Consider the following 19916-nt stretch of genomic DNA (forward strand, 5'->3'; position numbering starts at 1 on the left):
TTTTAAATTTCTGTCCTATAAAAATAAGCCTGTTTAATATTAGTTTTATTAAAGTTAATACATTGTCCTTAAAACCCATATATATTTATATTATTTGGTTGCAAATAATGTAGAAGAAATTAAATATGTTCTGTGGTTAAATTAAGATTCTGTCTGTTTCCGTTTTATCGGATGTTGTGATTAAGTCACTAGGGCCCCTTACAGCCTTCTTCACAGAGGGAGTAAGAGGTTGCAAGTTCAGGGCAAGCCTGGAGAACTTAGAGAGCAAGACCCTGTCTGAAAATAAAAAGGGTTAGGGATGTAGCTCAGTTGTAGAGCACCCCTGAGTTCAATTCCCAGAAAACACACACACACACACAACACACACCACAGAATGTGGCTCTAGCCTTCAGGATTTTCACTACTACAGGATGCTGCCTTGCCTTTTCTTGTTAACCATGTTCACTCTATAAAGGAAGAGAGGAAGACAACTCCAGGGGAAGAACAAGTGAACACGAAATATACTTGTATGTATATGTGCGTATGCACACACCCATGCACATGCAATGCTCGGGATTAAACCCAACAGTACTCTACTATGCGCTACACACACAGCCCTTTTTTTAAAATTTTGAGACAAAAATCCCACTAAGTAGCCTAGGCTGGCCTGGAACCTTCCATCCTTCTGCATCAGCCTCCTGAGTTGCTGGGATTATAGACATATGCTACTGCACCTAGCTCAAAATACAGTATTTTATTTTTATTTTTTAAATATTTATTTTTTAGCTTTAGGTGGACACGATATCTTTATTTTATTTTTATGTGGTGCTGAGGATTGAACCCAGTGCCTCACACATGCCAGATGAGTGCGCTACCACTTGAGCCACATCCCCAGCCCGAAATATACTATTTTATTTTTATATTTATACATTTGAAAACACATTTGTGTGATAAATATTAATTGCCTGCTATGCATAGAATTGTGCTTGATATGTTTGGGGAATGCAGATGAGTCATATAGATGCCCCCCCAAGGAGTTACAATTATGAGAGACTAGGTAAAATGCAGTAGTAGAACATGAAGATATGTGAGAAAAACATTTATTAAATGAAGTGAGAGTGGAGAAAGAAAATGTTTCTTCTGTATGCAAAGATATGTTAACTTTGTTGGGGAGCATGATTAAATGGAGGAGAGAGATAGGAGCTTCATGATGGATGTATTATAAATAAGAAGTCATGTCAGATTTGCCTTGCTCGTAGTCTACAGTCAGTATGTGTTTTTCTTATTGATATTACTGTTTGAATGGGGCCTTGAAGTATAGGAATGACTAAGATATGTGGATATATGGGAAGGGCCTTCCTGGCAGTGCGCCGCCTAGGCCAGCCCTCAGGCACAAGAGAGGAGAAAGCAGGTAGAAGGAGCCCCAGGTGAGTTTGAGCTGAAACATAAGTGTGTGAAAGACAACAGGGTCATCAGTTGGGGGACATTGTAGACGGTCTTGAACATCTGGAGCTTGTTAAAGTTACCTTAGAATGAAAAGAAGAGGGAGCCCCTGACTTTTGGTGGAGGTGGCCTGTAGAGCAAAACACCCAACACATGTTGGGAGCCTAATAGTACTAAAGCCCTCACTGAAGTGCAAATGTGTATTTTTCTTATGATAAATCTCTCCCTAATCTTATATGGCTTTATTCCTTATTAGATTGCAGTGGAGGTCACTGAATCATTTGTGGACTACATCAAAACCAAGCCGATTGTATTTGAAGTTTTTGGGCATTATCAGCAGCACCCACTTCATCTGCAAGGACAGGATCTTAACAGGTTTGGACCAGATGAGCAAAGACTTTTGTTGTTACTGTTTTGATGATTATTCCTCAGTTGCAGGAAAGGAAGAAATCTTTTGAGGGTTGAAGATGAGTAAATAATAGTTTTATGTATTACCTTATGTTTCCTTTTTAGAAATCTCACTACCTTTTTCTAGCTCCCTAATCACTAACGTTAGAGCAAATTGAATGTTGCCCCCAGATGACTTTGAATGCCATCCTTTTGTAGGAAGAGACTTTGAATAGTGTTTTAGTCAGCTTTTGTGTCACTGTGACCAAAATACCTGACTAGAACAACTTACAGGAGGAAAAGTTTTATTTGGGCTCACTATTTCAGAAGTCTCAGTCCATAAACGGCCAACTCCACAGCTCTGAGCCCAAGGTGAGGCAGCACATCATGGAAGCAGAGAAAAGCTGCTCAGCTCATGATGCAAGGTCAGGAAGCAAAGAAACAGAAAAGCAGGAAGGGGATGCAGAGATGAACCCTTCCACAGCATGCCCTACCTCCTCTAGCCATGCCCACCTGTCTACAGTTACCACCTAGTCAATCCTTCAAAATAGGATTGACTAATGAGGTCACAGCTCATAATCCAATCATTTTACCTCTGAATATTCCTGCATTAGCAGTGGCTTTCAGGGGACACCTCATATCCAAACCATAACAAATATGGTAGAAAGTTGGGGGTCTTAGGATTATAACATGGAAGTTGTATATAATTGTTCTAACAACCCTCAAATTCATAAAGCAGAAACTTTTTGAGTGGAGTCAAGACTGATAAGAAGCTGGGCACAGTGTCACACACCTATAACCCAGCAACTCCCGAGGCTGAGATAGGCAGATCACATGTTCAAAGACAGCCTCAGCAAGTTAGCAAGGACCTAAGCAATTTAGCAGGACCCTGTCTCTAAATAAAAAATATGAAAGAGGCTGGAGATGTGGCTCAGTGGTTCAGTACCCCTGGGTTCAATCCCAAGTACCAAAACACAGATTCATGAGAAGAGCAACTAGAGGGGCTTTTTTTTAATATTTATTTTTTAGTTGTGGGTGAACACAATATCTTTATTTTATTTTTATGTGGTGCTGAGGAGCCAACCCAGTGCCTCACCCATGCTAGGCGAGCACTCTACTTCTGAGTCACAGCCCAGCTCTAGAGGGGCTTTTTTGATAGTATCAATGTCAGTGTTAACAGGTGAATTTTTTTGATCTCATTTAGTAACTGTGAGTTATAGAGGGCTTTTAAAAAAATACATTAGTCTGTTCACTGTGTGGGATTATATGTGGTAAATGATATGCCAGAGTTGAAAATGTACAAAATTCATTTTCTTAAAGCGAATTTAAACATGCCATTAAAATGAACATCTGATTCTTTTTGGTCCTGAATTAGTTTGTATTTCTGTCTTTACAGTCCACCCCAGCCCTCTCGACGATTCTTCCCTCCACCCATGCCACTCTCCAGGCCAGGTGAGCATCTGTATTCTTTGCCTGATATTCTCTGTGTGAACACATCTTATTCTAAATGATTTTAGAAACCAATCACATCCCTCCTTTTCTATGCATCCTTATATATTCCTGCTTCTCTTGTACGCATCTATCAGAGCTAAAATTTTTGGTTCCTGATCTACAAGTAAGCTGGGTGTGGGGATGCACACCTGTAATCTCAACTCTTTGGGAGGCTGAGGCAGAAGGATGGAAAGTTTAAGGCCAGCCTCAACAACTTTACAAGACTCTGTCTTAAAATAAAAAAGGCTGGGGATTTAGTTCAATGGTAGAGTGCCCCTGGGTTCAGTTCATAGTACTGGGGGAGGGAAAAAAAGAAGTAAAAAAGCAATATATCTCTGTATTTGCCAGTTCTCTGGTCTTATGCAGATTTTTATAATCTCTCTCTTCCTAAATATCTCTGCTTTATTTGTAACTCTCCCAAACTGTCAGTCACTGGATATTTCTTTGCATATTAAACTTATTCTGCATGTTCATTTATCTTGGTTTTTTTTTTTGTTTTATTTTATTCTTGATTGATTACATAATAAGTACATACTTACGAGTTCTCTCCAGTTATTTTGAAATATGCAATACATTATTGTTAACTATAATCACCCTACTGTGCAGTACAATACCAGAACTTGTTCCTCCTCATTTATATTGTTTGATTTTTCTTTATTTTTGTCCTTTTTCCTCATTGCCCACTTGTCAAATTCCCATCCCACCCTGTTCTCATTCTCCACCCGCTATACTCCTCATCTTCATCGGCCTTCAGACCACGAGAGAAAGATTGAGCTGATTCGGTTTCTTGTGTCTGGCTATGTGAATGTGCATGTACTGGACATGTTTTCTGAGCACGCCAGTGTGCTTGCCTCCTCTGCTGTTGCCACCTTCCAGAACGAGGCTGACCCAGTGCCGCCTTTTCTTTTTCTGCCAGTTCCCAGCTGCCAGAGCGAGAGGGTACCCAAACGAGATGGTTAGTAGCTAAATTAGCTGTCTTAGATGTAGAACCAACTCAAGGGCTTGTCCTGAAGCCTGGCTCGCCGTGTATGAAAACATCTATGTTTTTTTGCTCCTTGAGCTGAAAGTAGAGTTCACCATATTGTCAAGATCACACCGTGTTTCTTTCAGAGTGCTTTTAGGAAGCACCTTTGCTGCCTGTGCTTCTTTCACATCACCCTAGGGGTGAGGCGCTCCTGATACTTTTTCTTTGGATTCTTTGAAGTAGTAGTTTTAATTTTGAAGATTTTTACTAATAGTTGGTTTTGTTTTGTTTTATTGTATTTCCAGTCCTGAGGTTAGGGTTGGAACCCGGGGCCTTGCACATGCTAAGCAAGTGCTCTACCACGGAGCTGTACCCCTACTCTTTGTTTGCTTTTTTAAATACTTGTGGTTGTTCTTTCTGACCCTCAGATGACTGCCAGAACCATAATCCTATTTTCTTCCTCACCAGCATCACCAGTGCATGTGAAATTCACCTGGGGTGAATACACCTGGTAGGATGCACATATGATTCATAAAGCTCTTCCTATCTATTATGTTAGTGGGGCTTTATGATACCTTTTCATGGTAGCAGACTAAATATTATTATGTGCTTTTTATACACCAAGGAGACAGAGGTTAAGCAACTTAATTAAGAATTGCACAGCATCAAAACCATTAGGAACCTGGAATTTAAATCTGAAGGAAACATGTAACAGGTCATTTAGAGATTCCTGTATTTACAAATTAGACCACTGGTTTCCAGATTTGTCTGCATGTTGGAATTCTAAGGAGGAAGTCCATAGACTGATGTAGATTATTGGGGACATGGCCTAGGTTTTGCCATCCTTAAGATCCTTGGTGACCCTTGGGTGCAGGAAGATCTGCAAGCTGTGGGTTGAAGGATAGATCTTCACTTCACCTCTCCAGCTTCCATGGAGCCTCATGATGTGTGAAGTTCCTCTCTACATCCTTTTTAAGCACTGTCTCTGCCATTCTACAGTGATACCATGCCACAAAATAAGATTCTAGAATTGAAGAGTTTTTAGTGATTTTGTGAGCACATTTATTTTGCATAAATCTGTTTTCTTATCTTTGAGGACAGTCTGTTAAGAAGGAAAAAGATTCTCTCCATTTTTCTTGTTCTCTTAATTAGAGGTACCTACATGGTTAATATTGGGTCATCTTTGAAATCTGTCTTCTGACCTGCTGCTTTTCCTAAGTGTGTCCTTGAATGCTAACATTAGAGAAGCTTCAGCTTTTGCTTTTGGACCAGATTTGATATTTTCTAAAATTTTTTTTTAAAGTTCCAGCCACCAAATTAAACCCCATGAGCAAAACCAGCCTTGGCCAAAGCATGAGCAAGTATGACCTCCTAGTTTGGTTTGAGATCAGTGAACTGGAACCTACAGGAGAGTAAGTCCAACTTTCTAAATTTTAATATAGAGCAAAGTGTTTCAAAATTAGGAAATGTAATATTTGACTCTCCTATTTGAAGAGATCCTGTATGTGGTTGTCAGCAATGATGTCACTTTGAAGAATTTGATTATCAGGGGACAGATCATTAATGCACTGTAAGGAAGATATAGTTACAGTGATGGTTTCTACCAGTTAGTTGCTTTTTGGATCTTAAAAAAAAAAAAAAGATCTAGAACCTGAAATTATCTCTTTCAATTGCTTTGCATTTATACGGTATTTACTGGACTCTTATGTGAGGGCCAGAGGTGAGACCAAAAAATGTTACTGTCCTTTGAGTATTTCAGTCTAGTAAAGATGATGAGACACCATAGACATGTGGAAAGGGTTGTAAAGGCCAATGGTTTTGTGATTAAATGCCAGCATAGGTGAGAGAGAGAAGAGATCAGAGTTTTGAAAAACAAAGATCACTGGGCTACAGTGCTTAAACATAGCTTTGCTTTATATATATTTTAGAATAGCTATTTCAAAAAAGTTTTATTTTCTTCAATTATTATTTTGATGTTTCTTCCTCAGATCTTAGTTTATATATATGCTTGCTTTTGTATATATTTTAGAATAGCTATTTCAAAAAAGAGTTTTATTTTTTCAATCACTATCATTTGTGAAGCTCCCTTGTGATTTTTATATACTTATCATGATGTTTGGAAATTCTATGCTTTCACAGCCAGAATGTCTTAAGAGGGTTAAGGAAGGCCTTGTAGATGAGAATAGTACTGACTTCTGTCTTTTGCATTTCTATTTTTATAGGTATATCCCAGCTGTGGTTGACCATACAGCAGGCCTGCCCTGCCAGGGGACATTTTTGCTTCACCAGGTACAAAGACGGGGGAAACACCTAGGAGCGAACCAAATAATTTAGAAAAAGAAATAGGGGGCTGGGGTTGTGGCCCAGCGGTAGAGCACTCGCCTAGCACATGCAAGGCCCTGGGTTCAGTCCTCAGCACCACATAAAAATAAATAAACAAAGGTATTGTGTCCAACTACAACTAAAAAATAATAATAATAAAAAAAGAAACAGAACACCCCCCTCCCTTCCCCTCTCCTTCTCTTTCTCTCTTTCTCTCTCTCTCTCTTTCTGTTCTTTTTTCCATATCAATGCTTTGTAATAATATAGTGATATTCATGTTACATATTCATACAGGCACACAATATAAATTTGGTCAGCATCATTTCCCAGTATTTCCCCTTTCCTTCCCCTCAGAACTCTTTATTTTTCTCAGCTTTTCATCTCTATTTCAGGGATAGGGAGCTGAGAGGAAGAATGTTATCCTCTCTTTTTATTGGTTGCTGGGTATTGAACCCAGGGCTCACAAATTGTTTTTCTTATGTGTGTGTGTGTGTTTTTTTTTTTAAGGCCTTGGCTTATATATACCCTTGCTTTTATATATATTTTAGAATAGCTGTTTCATAAAAGGATTTTGTTTCATTCATTTACTATTATTTGTGCAGCTCCTTGTGATTTCATATACTTACCATAATGCTTAGAAGCCCTGTGCTTTCACAGCCATAATCTCTAATGATGGGTAGAGGATGAAAGTTGTGATAGACTTAAATCTGATTTTTCAATTTACATCTCACTTGGGTAAATCAAAAGTGAATTCAGTCAGTGCTCAGAACTGCTTGGGCATGGAGCAGGGAGTCCCATAGTTGAGACACACAATCATGGCATCTCTCTTGAAACCTTATCGGAATCTGAATATTGCTCAGTTCCTGGCTCACCCCACTTTGTTTAGAATAATAACATGGAGAGATTTTCTCCTACTTCTCCATCTTTCTCCTTCCTGCCCATTCCTATGCCATACAATTCAGAAAACAACAAATAAGAGGAAATGATAGATTGCCCCAGCTAACTCACAGCCCTATTCTATTACCCAGGGTATCCAGCGAAGAATCACAGTGACCATTATCCATGAGAAGGGGAGTGAACTCCACTGGAAAGATGTCCGTGAACTGGTGGTAGGTAAGTATACATCAGCTAAGAATAGAACCTGGCTGTTTATTTATTTTCAAATATATTTATTTATTTTATTTTATTTATTTATGTTATGCTGACAGTTGAACCCAGTGCCTCACACATGCCTAGCAAGTGCTGTATCACTGAACTATAGCTGCAGCACAAACCTGGCTTTTTAGACATGTCATTATTCTCTGTTTGGGACACTGGTAATATTCTGTGTTCCCCAGTATAGAGAACACAGTATATGAGGATGATAAGAGTCCTTGAGTTTGAAACCCTTCAGGGCTAGGAGTGTAGTTCAGTGGCAGAGCGCTTCGCTAGCATGCTTCAGGTCCTAGGTTTGATCTCCAGTTATTCTCTGGCTATACACAAAAGTGAAATTCTGGTTTCTCAGTTCCCATTATTGAGTTAACAGTGAAAACAACGTAGGAGGACTGGGTTAACTTTGTGAGAAAGGTTCTGAATGGATTCAAGAGAATTTGTTTTCTAAACATAAACATTTTAAGTAAGAGAGGCCTAACATGCATATGCCTAACATCAAATGGCTAGAGATCCATGACCAAAGTGGAAAAATCAAGCATCCTACAGAGTAAGAGCTTCAGAATGGTAGTCCAAGGCAGAGGTTCAGAACCCTTGTTGCCATGGACCTTTTGGCAATGGTAAAGCCTTAGAAAATAAATTACAAAAGAAATTAATGATACTGGAATACAACTGGTAAGATTAATTAAACACATTTGCACTACAATGTATTCTTCGTTGAGGCATTAAATCACAAGATCTAACGTGAATCTGATGACCATAATTCCACAGTGGTGATGGATGAATGAAAATCAGTTTGATATGGAAACATCTGTGGTTAATACAGGGGACAGAGTCAACAGGTACTGCTAATTCATATGTGGTTTATTGCCTTCCATAATTCAAGGAAATGTCAAATTTCAGTTAATTGTTTGTGAGAATAAAGATATAATTTTTTCTCCATCTAAGTGATGGACTGCTTGAGTTCTATCTATGGACTTTTGTGTCCCCATGAACCAGATTAAGAACCTTGGGAGGAGATTATACTTTCTTATCTGAGGCAGTGGTTTTTAAGCTTTTTCAAAATTATTTTTTAAATATTTATTTTTGGGGGCTGGGGATGTAGCTCTAGCGGTAACACGCTCACCTGGCATGCGCGGGGTGCTGGGTTTGATCCTCAGCACCACATAAAAATAAAATAAAGATGTTGTGTCCACCGAAAACTGAAAAATAAATTTAAAAATAAATAAATAAATAAATATTTTTTTTTAGTTGTAAGTGGACACAATATCTTTATTTATTTATTTTTATGTGGTGCTAAGGTCGAACCCAGGGCCTTGCACATGCTAGGTGAATGCTCTACCACTGAGCCACAACCCCGGCCCTCAAAATTATATTATTATGGCATATTAATGTACAAAACAGAAGAGATGTTTTTTATTTTTTTTTTTAAATATTTATTTATTTTTTAGTTCTTGGCGGACACAACATCTTTGTATGTGGTGCTGAGGATCGAACCTGGGCCGCACGCATGCCAGGCGAGCGCGCTACCGCTTGAGCCACATCTCCAGCCCCACAGTGACAATGTTTTTAGATTAGAAAGGAACGGGGAAGATCCAGAAGCAGTGGTCCCTCGGGCTTCTCTGAGGAACTCTACAGTTTAGTTTGACAAACTCTTTTGTGTAATGTTTATCAGGCACCATGTGCTTTTCTGAGTGCTTTAAAAGTATTAGTTTATTTAATCTTAGTAATAGTCACATAAGGGAGAAATTATTACTGTCGTGAACTGAGGCTCAGAATCAGGATGAGTGTTAAGCCTCATAGCTAGTGAGAGTCAAAGCCACAACTTGAATCCAGCTGTCCAGCTCTCAAGGTTGTGTTCCTATCATCTGTGGAGTACTGTGTCCCCTAGTTTTATAGCATTTAAAACAACAGAGTTGTGGCATTTTGAGCAAGAAAGTGGTAGAATAAAGTCAGTGGCTAAAGAACACATTGGAATGGAGGACATGTGACTAGCAAGGAGACCAGATGAATGGCTGTTGCCAGTTCCAGATTGAAGGGGAAGATGGCCTTTGTGAGCAGGACAATAATATTGAGAGTAAAAACTGAGATCAATACAAAAAATTCTTTGAACAAAGAATAAGGTTTCAAGGCTGGAATAAGGTTTCAACAACTGACTAAATGTGCAAAACAGGGGAAACAAGACAGACTGGAGAAGCCTTCAGGACCCTGCGCTTAACCAGTTACAGTGAAAACGACCTAGGAGGACTGGGTTAACTTTGTGAGAATGGAAAGTTTGTTTTGGACTTAATATGTTAATGTCTGGTTTTTAATGTGCCTTTCTTCTGGTTTCTTTATTATTTCTGTTAGGCCGGATTAGGAATAAACCTGAGGTGGATGAAGCTGCGATCGATGCCATCCTGTCCCTGAACATCATCTCTGCCAAATACCTGAAGTCTTCCCACAACTCTAGCAGGTGGGGCATCCTAAGAAATGCATGCAGATGAAGAAACTAATTTACTTCTCACTTCAAAATTCCCTATTTCTTCCTTTGCCTACCCAGCTCTCAAAAAAGAAAGAAAAGTGATTGGATTGTGTGTGATCATTTACCTTTAGAGAATGGATGTTCTACTCCTACCTTAGATGTTGCCACAGTAGTAAAGAAAAACCAGACCAAAAACCTCGGCATACTACCCAAGGGTTTAAAAGTGCCCATCAATTATTGCTAAACCTAAACATTTTCTGGTGAAATGGTTACTGTGGAGAAAGGTTTCTCACTGCTGAGTAGCATGGAAATTTGTCCTCCAAGGAATAGTAAAGCCTTTTGCATTCGGTCTTTGCTGCTGCTAGTATAGACTTAGTCGTTATCAATTTTTGCTTCTTATTTCCATTTATGCATAAAGTTGATAAATTAATATAAACTCTTGTGTCCAAGAGTGACTGCTGTAAATAGTGGATTTTTATTGTTTTTAATTTTAAACTAGTTTCTCTCAAAATATTCTTTTATATCCAAGCGATGACAGTGCATTAAAGTACATGTTCATGTTGCTTCATGTGTGATAGACTGGAGACAGACCTGCTGCTTCCTCTTACCTTACCCATGAAAGGGGTTATGAGTAAGGCTGACTCAGAGAGTCCATCTCTTTCTTTTGTAAAGGCTGGGAAGCAGGAGCAGCTATATATATATTTTATTTACTTTTTAGTTGTAGTTGGACACAATAATCTTTATTTTATTTTTATGTGGTGCTGAGGATCGAACCCAGGGCCTTGCACATGCTAGGCAAGCGCTCTACTGCTGAGCCACAACCTCAGCCGAGCAGCTGTAGGTTTAATGTGGGCTGAGAATGCTTCTCGTTACAGGGCTTCTCTGTACCTCCATCTACTGAAAAACTTGTTCGTGTCTATTTGGGAAGAGGGAGGGGAAAATGAGAAGTTTTGCATACAAAGAGGAAAAAGGAATAAACTTCTGCTTGCTTTTTTGCATGTAAGGTTAGCTAGCAGGGACTGTGGAAAGGGAGGAAGGAATGTGTAAGCAGGTATGTATTTGGGGAGTGGATAGAGAGATAGGGGGGTGTGCATTGACCCTCCCTGGGCAGAACTGTGAATAATCCCATTTCCCTAAAGTCAGTAGTAACTCCACATAGCTTTCTCTCTTCTGCTAGACATTATTTATAGTCAGTATTCAGCTGGCATTCACTAGTACTGTTTTCTTTGCAATTTTAAAAAATGTATCTTAAATGTTCTTAGGATACTTAGCAAAATACCAGGGAATGATGGTGTTTGGTTTAAATGCTGGTTGTGCTGACTTTACCTGCGTTAGAGTAACATGAAAGGTTCTTTGTATTCCCCCTTTGGTACTGGGGATTGAACCTAGAAGCATTCCATCACAGTACTACATCCCCAGCCACCCTCACTTAAAATTTTATTTTTTAAATTGTGAGACAGAGTCTTGCTAAGTTTCCAAGGCTGGCCTCAAACTTGGCAGTCCTGCCTTAGCCTCCCAAGTAGCTGGATTATAGCCGTGTGCCACCACCCTTGGCTTGAAAAGGTCCTTTGGCTCATGCCCAGCAGCAGATCGGGCTGTAAGAAATCAATTTGCCTTCTTTAGAAGCAGCTTATCTTATATAATAGAACCGTAAAATTAGTTAATAAAAAAGTTGACTAAAGTTAAGAATAATGAAAAGATTGTTTAAAGGTGTCTTTCTGTTGTAACTTAAGTGAATATACACTTATATAGCTTATCAAGCTTTTGCTGTAGGACCAAGGCCTTTTCTTTAATTGCAGAATTATTTATTGGAATTCTGTTTATTTTCTTATAAAACCACACTCATCATCTATGATTTTCAGTTTGGTAGAACCGGAATTAGAAAGCCTATAAAGAAAATCTAAATCCAAAATCCTTTCAAATTTTTATCATTTATCTCATTAACATTTTATCACTTAAACATCTTATAATTTTACTCTTTCTTTTACATTTATCTTGCTCAAACTTCATTTAAACAGCTGTTTTTAAACAACTCAAAACTATTGAATTTTTAGGGGCTGGGGCTATAGCTCAGTGATAGAGCACCTACCTGCCTTGCACATGTGAGGCACAGGGTTTGATCCTCAACTCCACATAAAAATAAATAAAAAGATATTGTGTCCATCTACAACTAAAAAGATATTTTAAAAAAGCTATTGAATTTTTAGAATAAGAATTCTTTTTATCTTCATATTTTATTAATTTCCTTAATGTTTCATTAGATAATAATAAGCACAACTGGCATAAATAGGTTTTGGGCCAGAAATAGAAATGTACTACTCACAGTGGGTAAGTTTAAAATCATCCTTTTTTTTTTTTTTTTTTTTTGGTACCAGAGATTGAATCCAAGGGCACTGAACCACTGAGCCATATCCCCAGCCCTATTTTATATTTTATTTAGAGACAGGGTCTCACTGAGTTGCTTAGCGCCTCACCATTGCATTTCCTTAATTGAATGTCTCAGGAAAAGGGACCATGTCATTGTAAATGCTGTATCAAATTGGATCCCAATATCTGTCAGTTGTCCACTTGAATTCACTTTGCTTATTAGCAAATTTGACTTTTCCATGTTTTTTGTTGTTGTTGTTGTTGTTGTTGTTTCTGCTTTTTCTTTTTCTTTGTTCCCTCCCTTCTGTTGCTGCACTAACAAAAGCCCTTTCTATGTTTTTGCAGGCTCTTTCTTGATAAGGATATTCCTAGGTATTTTCTGTTTGTTTCTTTGCACATAAAGATTCTAGTTTATCAGAACGCTTTATGTCTTATGTTGCTTTGATTATTATTTTAATTTAGTGGTTTGTTCCCCATGTAAATCTAAGCTGTGCCTAGGATAGAGCAAGACCTTTTTCTTTGTGTCCTGGGTTTTTCTGCTGTGTGTACATTTTCACATATAACTTCATAATTTTGGAGTTCTAAATTATTTTCTCATTCCTTTTACTAAGTTTGTCCATTTTATTCTTATACCCTTTAAGCTTTTCTTCTCTACTTTGCAAAGTGGAATGCCCATCTCCCCTCACTTTATATGGAATATCAGGCCTTGTTCTCTGTTCTCTTTTGTCCCTCCTCTCTCTCTCTCAAAAGCTTGAGAGGTTTATTGCTCTACCAAAACCTTTGAAAACTGCTCACATTCTTCTTTGTTTTTTCTGCGTGGTAGTAGAGACCACTTTGGCTAGCTGAGTCTGTGTGAAGAAATGTTAAGTGTATTTGTAAACATTTTTCATTCTTCTGTCAAAGGTCCTTATCTTTCTTATTTTGGAATAGAAAAAAGTCTGGATTAGTAGTAAAGAAAGTTTTTCCCATCTCTTCCTTTATTTGATTTAGGGAAGCAAGCTGAAAGAAGCAATGCATGACAATATAGCCTGAATGTTTTTTGACTGATATTATTAATGAGTTTACGTCTTATTTATTTGTTTGTTTGTTTTTGTGGTGCCATGGATCAAACTCAGGTCTGGGACTGCACTCCCACAATACTGCCAGATCCAAGTTTTTTTGTTTGTTTTTTGTTTTGCCGTGTTGGGAATGGAACCCAGGGTCTTAAACTTGCTAGGCAAATGCTCTACCACTGAGCCACATCCCTGGCCCCAAGTTTATATCTTAACCCGGACTCCATCTAGTTGGTATTTCAGAGAGTCTCTTAGTAAACTCAAGAGGGTCCATCAGGGGCTGGGCTTAGAGTACTTGCTTAAGCACACATGTGACCCTGACTTTAATCCCCAACACACACACACACACGCACACACACAAAAAAAAATCCTATTTTATATTTTATTTAGAGACAGGGTCTCATTGAGTTGCTTAGTGCCTCACCATTGCATTTTCTTAATTGAATGTCTCAGGAAAAAATTAGTTATGACCATAAGAAGTTGGTTTTTAAATTGTTCGCAATTAATAATTCAAGTGAATATATAATTTAAGCAGTTACCTTGAAACCTGTTTCTTACTTTGGTCCTGTGTTGGTCAGCACATCTTTAGGGAATGTATTTGGAATCATTTTTCACTACCTCCTGAACCATACAGGAAAAAGCATGCACTGGGACTCAGCTCTGTTTCTAACTCCAGGTTCTCATGCCAATTATTATTATTATTATTATTATTATTATTATTATTATTTCTCCTCCTCCTCCTCCCCTCCTCTTCCTCCCCCACCCCCCTTCCTTCTTCTTCTTCACCAGGATTTGAACCCAGAGGCATTTAACCACTGAGCCACATTCCCAGCCCTTTTTAATATTTTATTTTGAGACAAGAGTCTTTCTGCGTTGCTTTAGGGCCTCACTAAGTTGCTTAGGCTGACTCTGAATTTTTAATCCTTCTGCCTTGGACTCCCCAGCTTCTGGGATTACAGGCATGCCCCACCACACCTGGCTCATGCCAATTTCTTTTAATTGATATTGCTTACCAATCTCAGAGTATTTCTTATAACCACCTCTCAAGAATTGCCACCTTTGAGCTGGGCACATTGACCCTACAGCTGGACCAATTTGGTACTGGGTTTAATCCCCAGTACCAAAAAAAAAAAACCTGCCATTTTTGGTGGGTATTCCAATAGAATGTTTTGTAGCAACTACAAAACAAAACACACAAATTTTTTTCAATATAGCAATGTTTTAGTGAAGTCAAAATTTCCTTTATGTTAGCCAGGTTTCTGCCAGTGAAATTTTCACTTTAGGTTACGTGAAAACACAAATTTGGAGAGGCTTTCCTGTACAAGTGTAAAACATTGCCTCAGCTGAAAGACCCAGATGAGCAAACTGAGGCACAGAGATTTTTCAAAACAGGGATTTGAACTCAGGGTGGAGTTCTCTGGAGCTCAGAGCAAATCACTAAGTATAGGCTATAGGCAGCAGTGATAGGAATTTCTCTCAGCTGTCAGAGGGACTTTTTTTTTGGGGGGGGGGGGCTAGTACAAGTAGTGGCTGTCCCTGTACCATCTGATAGGTAGGCCCTAGTCTAGGCACCTTGACAAAGGCCATAACACAATAAAAGAACAGCTGTTGAGGTGATATAGTTCTTAGGTGGCTTCTGCTGAAATGGTGAATATTGTCACCCAATGTTAGAATCTGTCTTAAACCAGATTAAAGCGAAGATTGTATCTAAGCAGGGCTATGTGGATGCCTCCCTGAACCCAGAAGCCATGGAAAGTTTCCTGTTGTCTATCATTTAATTTGCTGTTTGAGCCCCTTGGTGACTTTATCTTATTAGCTGCTTCTATGTATAGTCCTTCAGTGTCTTTGTTGAGAATTTTATGACCCAAGCTTGTTGCTTTAAAAGCTAGCCATTTAAGAATTAGTCCTGTAAGAGTTAAATTAAAAAGCAGCTATAAAGGGGCGTGACCACACTTGGAGTATGTGTGGTCCAGGAGCTCACTTTCAGAAATGTGTCATTTCCTTTGTTCATTCCAGAGGATGAAGCATTGGGTATGTTTAGAGAGGACTTGCCTGCTAATTATCACAGGAGACCTAGAGAAGGCAGAACCAGTCAGCTCACCATTTGGGCTAGACTAAGGAGGAACCTAGTGGTAGGGTGCAGACACTCTTCCTAGGTGAGTCAGATGTGCTATGGAGAGCTAGTGGTGGTGGAGTAGACGAAGCATCTTCCCTGACACATGTCATGGTCACAAGGAGGGAAGGGTGAGGCAGAGCCTGAGGTTGATCTGTAAAACTGCCATCAAACCCAGCAGTGTTTCAGATGAGACTTGCTAAACTGAAAGGGTGAATGTCAGCTTGTCTGTATTTTTTGTCAGTAGGGAAAAATGATATTAGAACAATTCAAAAAACATTTTTTGGGTATCTTCTAAGTTTAGCTTCTGATTCTTTCTTAAATAAAAGATTGTCTGAGGGCTGGGGATATAGCTCAGTTGTTAAAGTGCCTGCCTCTCATGCACAGGCCCTGAGTTCAATACCCAACACACACACACACAAAAAAAAACATTGGTTGGGTGTGGTGGCATACACCTATAGTCCCAACAGCTTGGGAGGTTGAGGCAGGAAGATACAAGTTCAAGGCCAGCCTCAGCAACTAAGCAAGGCCCTAAGCAACTTAGTGAGAACCCTGTCTCAAATAAAATAAAAATAAAAAGGGCTGGAGTTGTGTCTAAGTGGTTAAGCACCTCTGGATTAAATCTCTAATACCTAAAGAAAATGTATGAAATACAAAAAGTAACAAATGATAACAGCTGGCTCTTGTTTAAAAAATCATCCTTTTTTGGGGAGTACCAGGGATTGAACTCACGGACACTCAACCACTGAGCCACATCTCCAGCCCTATTTTGTATTTGATTTAGATACAGGATCTCACTGAGCTGTTTAGGTACTAACACCTTGCTGTTGCTGAGGCTGGCTTTGAACCCTTAAACCTCCTGCCTCAGCTTCCCAAACTGCCTCCCAAATTACAGGCATGCACCACCACACCTGGCTAGAAAAAAATCATCCTCTTTTATTGAAATACCGGCTCTTATTCTTTTATTTAGAACAAGGCTCTCCATATTTAAAATTCTTCTACCTGTTCCCACCAGCAAGCCTTCCGGATGTATTTTTTGTTGTTGTTACTGGGGATTGAACCCAGGGGCACTTAATCACTGAGCTATATTCCCAGCCCTTTTTTAATATTTTTATTGTGTGTATATATATTTTTTTAATTGTCAATGGACCTTTATTTTATTTATTTATATGCAGTGCTGAGGATTGAACCTAGTATCTCACCCATGCTAGGCAAGTGCTCTGCCCCTGAGCCACAACCCCAGCCCTTTATGTTTTATTTTGAGACAGGGTCTCAGTAAGTTGCATAGGGCCTCACTAAATTGCTGAGGTTGGCTTTGAACTCGATCCTCTTGCCTCAGCCTCCTGAGCTGATGGGATTACCACACCTGCTCCCAGATGTATTTCTTATGTTTTTTTTTTTTTTTTAAGAGAGAGAAAAATTTTAATATTTATTTTTTAGTTTTCGGCAGACACAACATCTTTGTTTGTATGTGGTGCTGAGGATCGAACCCAGGCTGCATGCATGCCAGGCGAGCGCACTACCACTTGAGCCACATCCCAGCCCCTGTATTTCTTATGTTTCTGAGGCTTGGCAGTGCTGGCCTATGAAGATCAGATCTGGTGATGTGAAGATTAGATCTGCTTTCATCATTGAATAACAGGGGAGCTTGCTTAGTTTTTCTAGGATTTTAGGCATACTCACTTATTCTTCTCATCTTAATGTCTTTAGTTTCTCACACAGTTTTTATGTTCATAGACAGAAGCTTGTCCTAAAAGAAGAACAATGTGAGCACTGCCAAGTATACCTTAATGATGGGTGGGGCAAGAGGATAAGGACCTACTTTTCCTCCTAGGAGATGAGGGTAATAAATAAAAGTGTTGATGGCTTGTGTAGGATTCCTTAGGATTACTGACAGTAGCAGAACCTGGACTACAGTATCAACAGCTGCTCTTGGCTGATGCCCTCATGTGTTTCTGACCTCAGGACTTTCTACCGTTTTGAGGCAGTATGGGACAGCTCCCTGCATAACTCCCTTCTTCTGAACCGAGTGACACCCTATGGAGAAAAGATCTACATGACCTTGTCAGCCTACCTAGAGGTGAGTAGACTCAGAACTTCAAGGACTGTGAGTATCCAGCCCAGAGCATTGGGCAAGTTATAGAGTCAGTCAGGGAAGATTGACGTATTTCATCCTCCTTTCTTCCTCCACATCCTTAAATTATATGCTTCATTATACTTTGTTGATTGTTATATTAGTTTGTGTTCTTGCTCTCTATTTAGTCAAAAGATCCCAAATTTTATGATGGCTTATGCTTTAGTAACCCAGTTACCTTTCTTTTAAAGAATGTATGACTTTAAAAAAATAGCACCTCTTTGTTTTCATGGTTGTGGCAGAGCATAGGAGTGGTTCCACAGTCGAAAGCCTTCCAAAGTCGAAAGTGAAAACACCCTGAGTTCAAATCCTTGTTTTGAAAAATCTCTGTGCCTCAGTTTGCTCATCTGTTTAACAGTGGTAGGGCAAGTGCTCTAACACTGAGCTATATTTTCCTCTGAGATTATATGCTGACCTTGCACATATTATCTATTCAGTTTCTATTTAAATAATTGGTGGCTCTGAAACCTTGCCATCTCCAAATCTAGCTTTCCAAATATGCTACTGCACAGCCTGTGGTCACAGGTACTCTGCTGCATTTACATAGCACCTGCTTTTGTGTGCTTCCAGTTGGATCATTGCATCCAGCCAGCTGTCGTCACCAAGGATGTGTGCATGGTCTTCTATTCCCGAGATGCCAAGATCTCACCTCCACGCTCTCTGCGCAGCCTCTTTGGCAGTGGCTACTCAAAGTCACCAGATTCGTAAGTTTTTGAGATGTTTACCTGTCAGTTCCTTTGACCAGTACAATAGAATCAGCAGTCATTAGTCTTCCCCAGCTTGCTGTTTTATGGTTAGTTTACAAATTATAAACCATTTGAGTAACTGATAGCTGGAGTACAGTGACGTGCATCTGGCATTTAATAAAATGTTGATGGATGGACAAGCTAATAAAGAAAGGAAGAATATTACATTGTAAACATTTCCCAAACAGCTTTGCAGGACTGAATGGCACTATTACTATTTCTAACAGATTATCATTGGGATTTTTTTCTTTTTAATATTAGGCATATTTAAGGTATATCCCTTCTCACTCATGATCCCCAGAATGTGTTGTATGTCATTTCATTCCAGTCAGACATTTTCCCCCTCATCTATTCTCTCTTATGTTAACAAAAAGCAAATTTTTTAGTTTTTACATTTGTGTTATGAATTTTCTAGTTTATTATCCTATTAATGTAGCTATCAAATGACTGAGATAAAAACAAGCTCCTCCTAAGATATATATATACTGCTTTAGTTCAGAATAGGAAAAGAACAGTGACTGATAAGAAATATCTGTAGTTATATTTGAGGTGGGTTACAGTCCCTACAGAAGAATTTAAGTAGGTGGAATTGAGATTTTCCTATTTTTGTGCTGTAAGAAATGAAGCAGTTTTACTTTATTTTCAAATAGCAATCGAGTCACTGGAATTTATGAACTCAGCTTATGCAAAATGGCAGACACAGGCAGTCCGGGTAAGTGCCTATGGATTGTAGAGGTGATAATATCTTGATATGTTTCAAGTATATTACAAAAAAATTGGCTGGGCTTGGTAATGAATACCAGTGATCCCAGCACCTTGGGAGGCTGAGGCAGAAGAATCGTGGTTCAAAGCCAGCCTCAGCAACTTAGCAAGGCCCTAAACAACTCAGCAAGACTCTGTCTCTAAATAAAATACAAAAAAGGGCTAGGGGTGTGGATCAGTGATTAAGTGCCCCTGGGTTCAATCCCTGTTACAAAAAAATTATGTAGCTAGATGAAAAAATTTTAGAAACATGTATATTTTACAAACCAACTTTAGTGATGGTGGTAAGAATTACCTTTTTCAGAATTGCAATATTGTTTGGTCTATGATATGTAAAATAGTTTCAAAAATTATATCAAACAAAATGTTGCTAGGCCGGGAAATATAAAACTTTTGAGTGAATTAGAATGAATTTGACTTCAAAACTGTAACCACTTCCCTCACCACCTTAGCCCAAAGATAACTTGGTGTAATACATTATTGAGCAGAAACAGCAGCAGCTTCACCTGGGAAATTGTCAAAAATTCACATTCTGAGCTGGGG

General features: G+C 38.9%; 1 protein-coding gene across 5 annotated transcripts in view; it reads left to right on the top strand.

The window, feature by feature from the left end:
• Window positions 1–19916, top strand: part of Kif1b (kinesin family member 1B) — a 147878-nt gene that overhangs the window by 113652 nt on the left and 14310 nt on the right. For all 5 annotated transcript variants that reach the window (XM_071617338.1, XM_071617339.1, XM_071617340.1 and 2 more), the window contains 9 exons: window positions 1679–1797; window positions 3206–3261; window positions 5568–5676; window positions 6487–6553; window positions 7615–7699; window positions 10085–10190; window positions 17697–17811; window positions 18436–18569; window positions 19262–19323. In XM_071617338.1, the coding sequence (XP_071473439.1) occupies window positions 1679–1797; window positions 3206–3261; window positions 5568–5676; window positions 6487–6553; window positions 7615–7699; window positions 10085–10190; window positions 17697–17811; window positions 18436–18569; window positions 19262–19323 (853 nt within the window). The remainder of the gene's footprint in view (window positions 1–1678; window positions 1798–3205; window positions 3262–5567; window positions 5677–6486; window positions 6554–7614; window positions 7700–10084; window positions 10191–17696; window positions 17812–18435; window positions 18570–19261; window positions 19324–19916) is intronic.

The sequence above is a fragment of the Marmota flaviventris genome, chromosome 10 (genome assembly GCF_047511675.1).
Source record: "Marmota flaviventris isolate mMarFla1 chromosome 10, mMarFla1.hap1, whole genome shotgun sequence".
Lineage (NCBI taxonomy): Eukaryota > Metazoa > Chordata > Mammalia > Rodentia > Sciuridae > Marmota > Marmota flaviventris.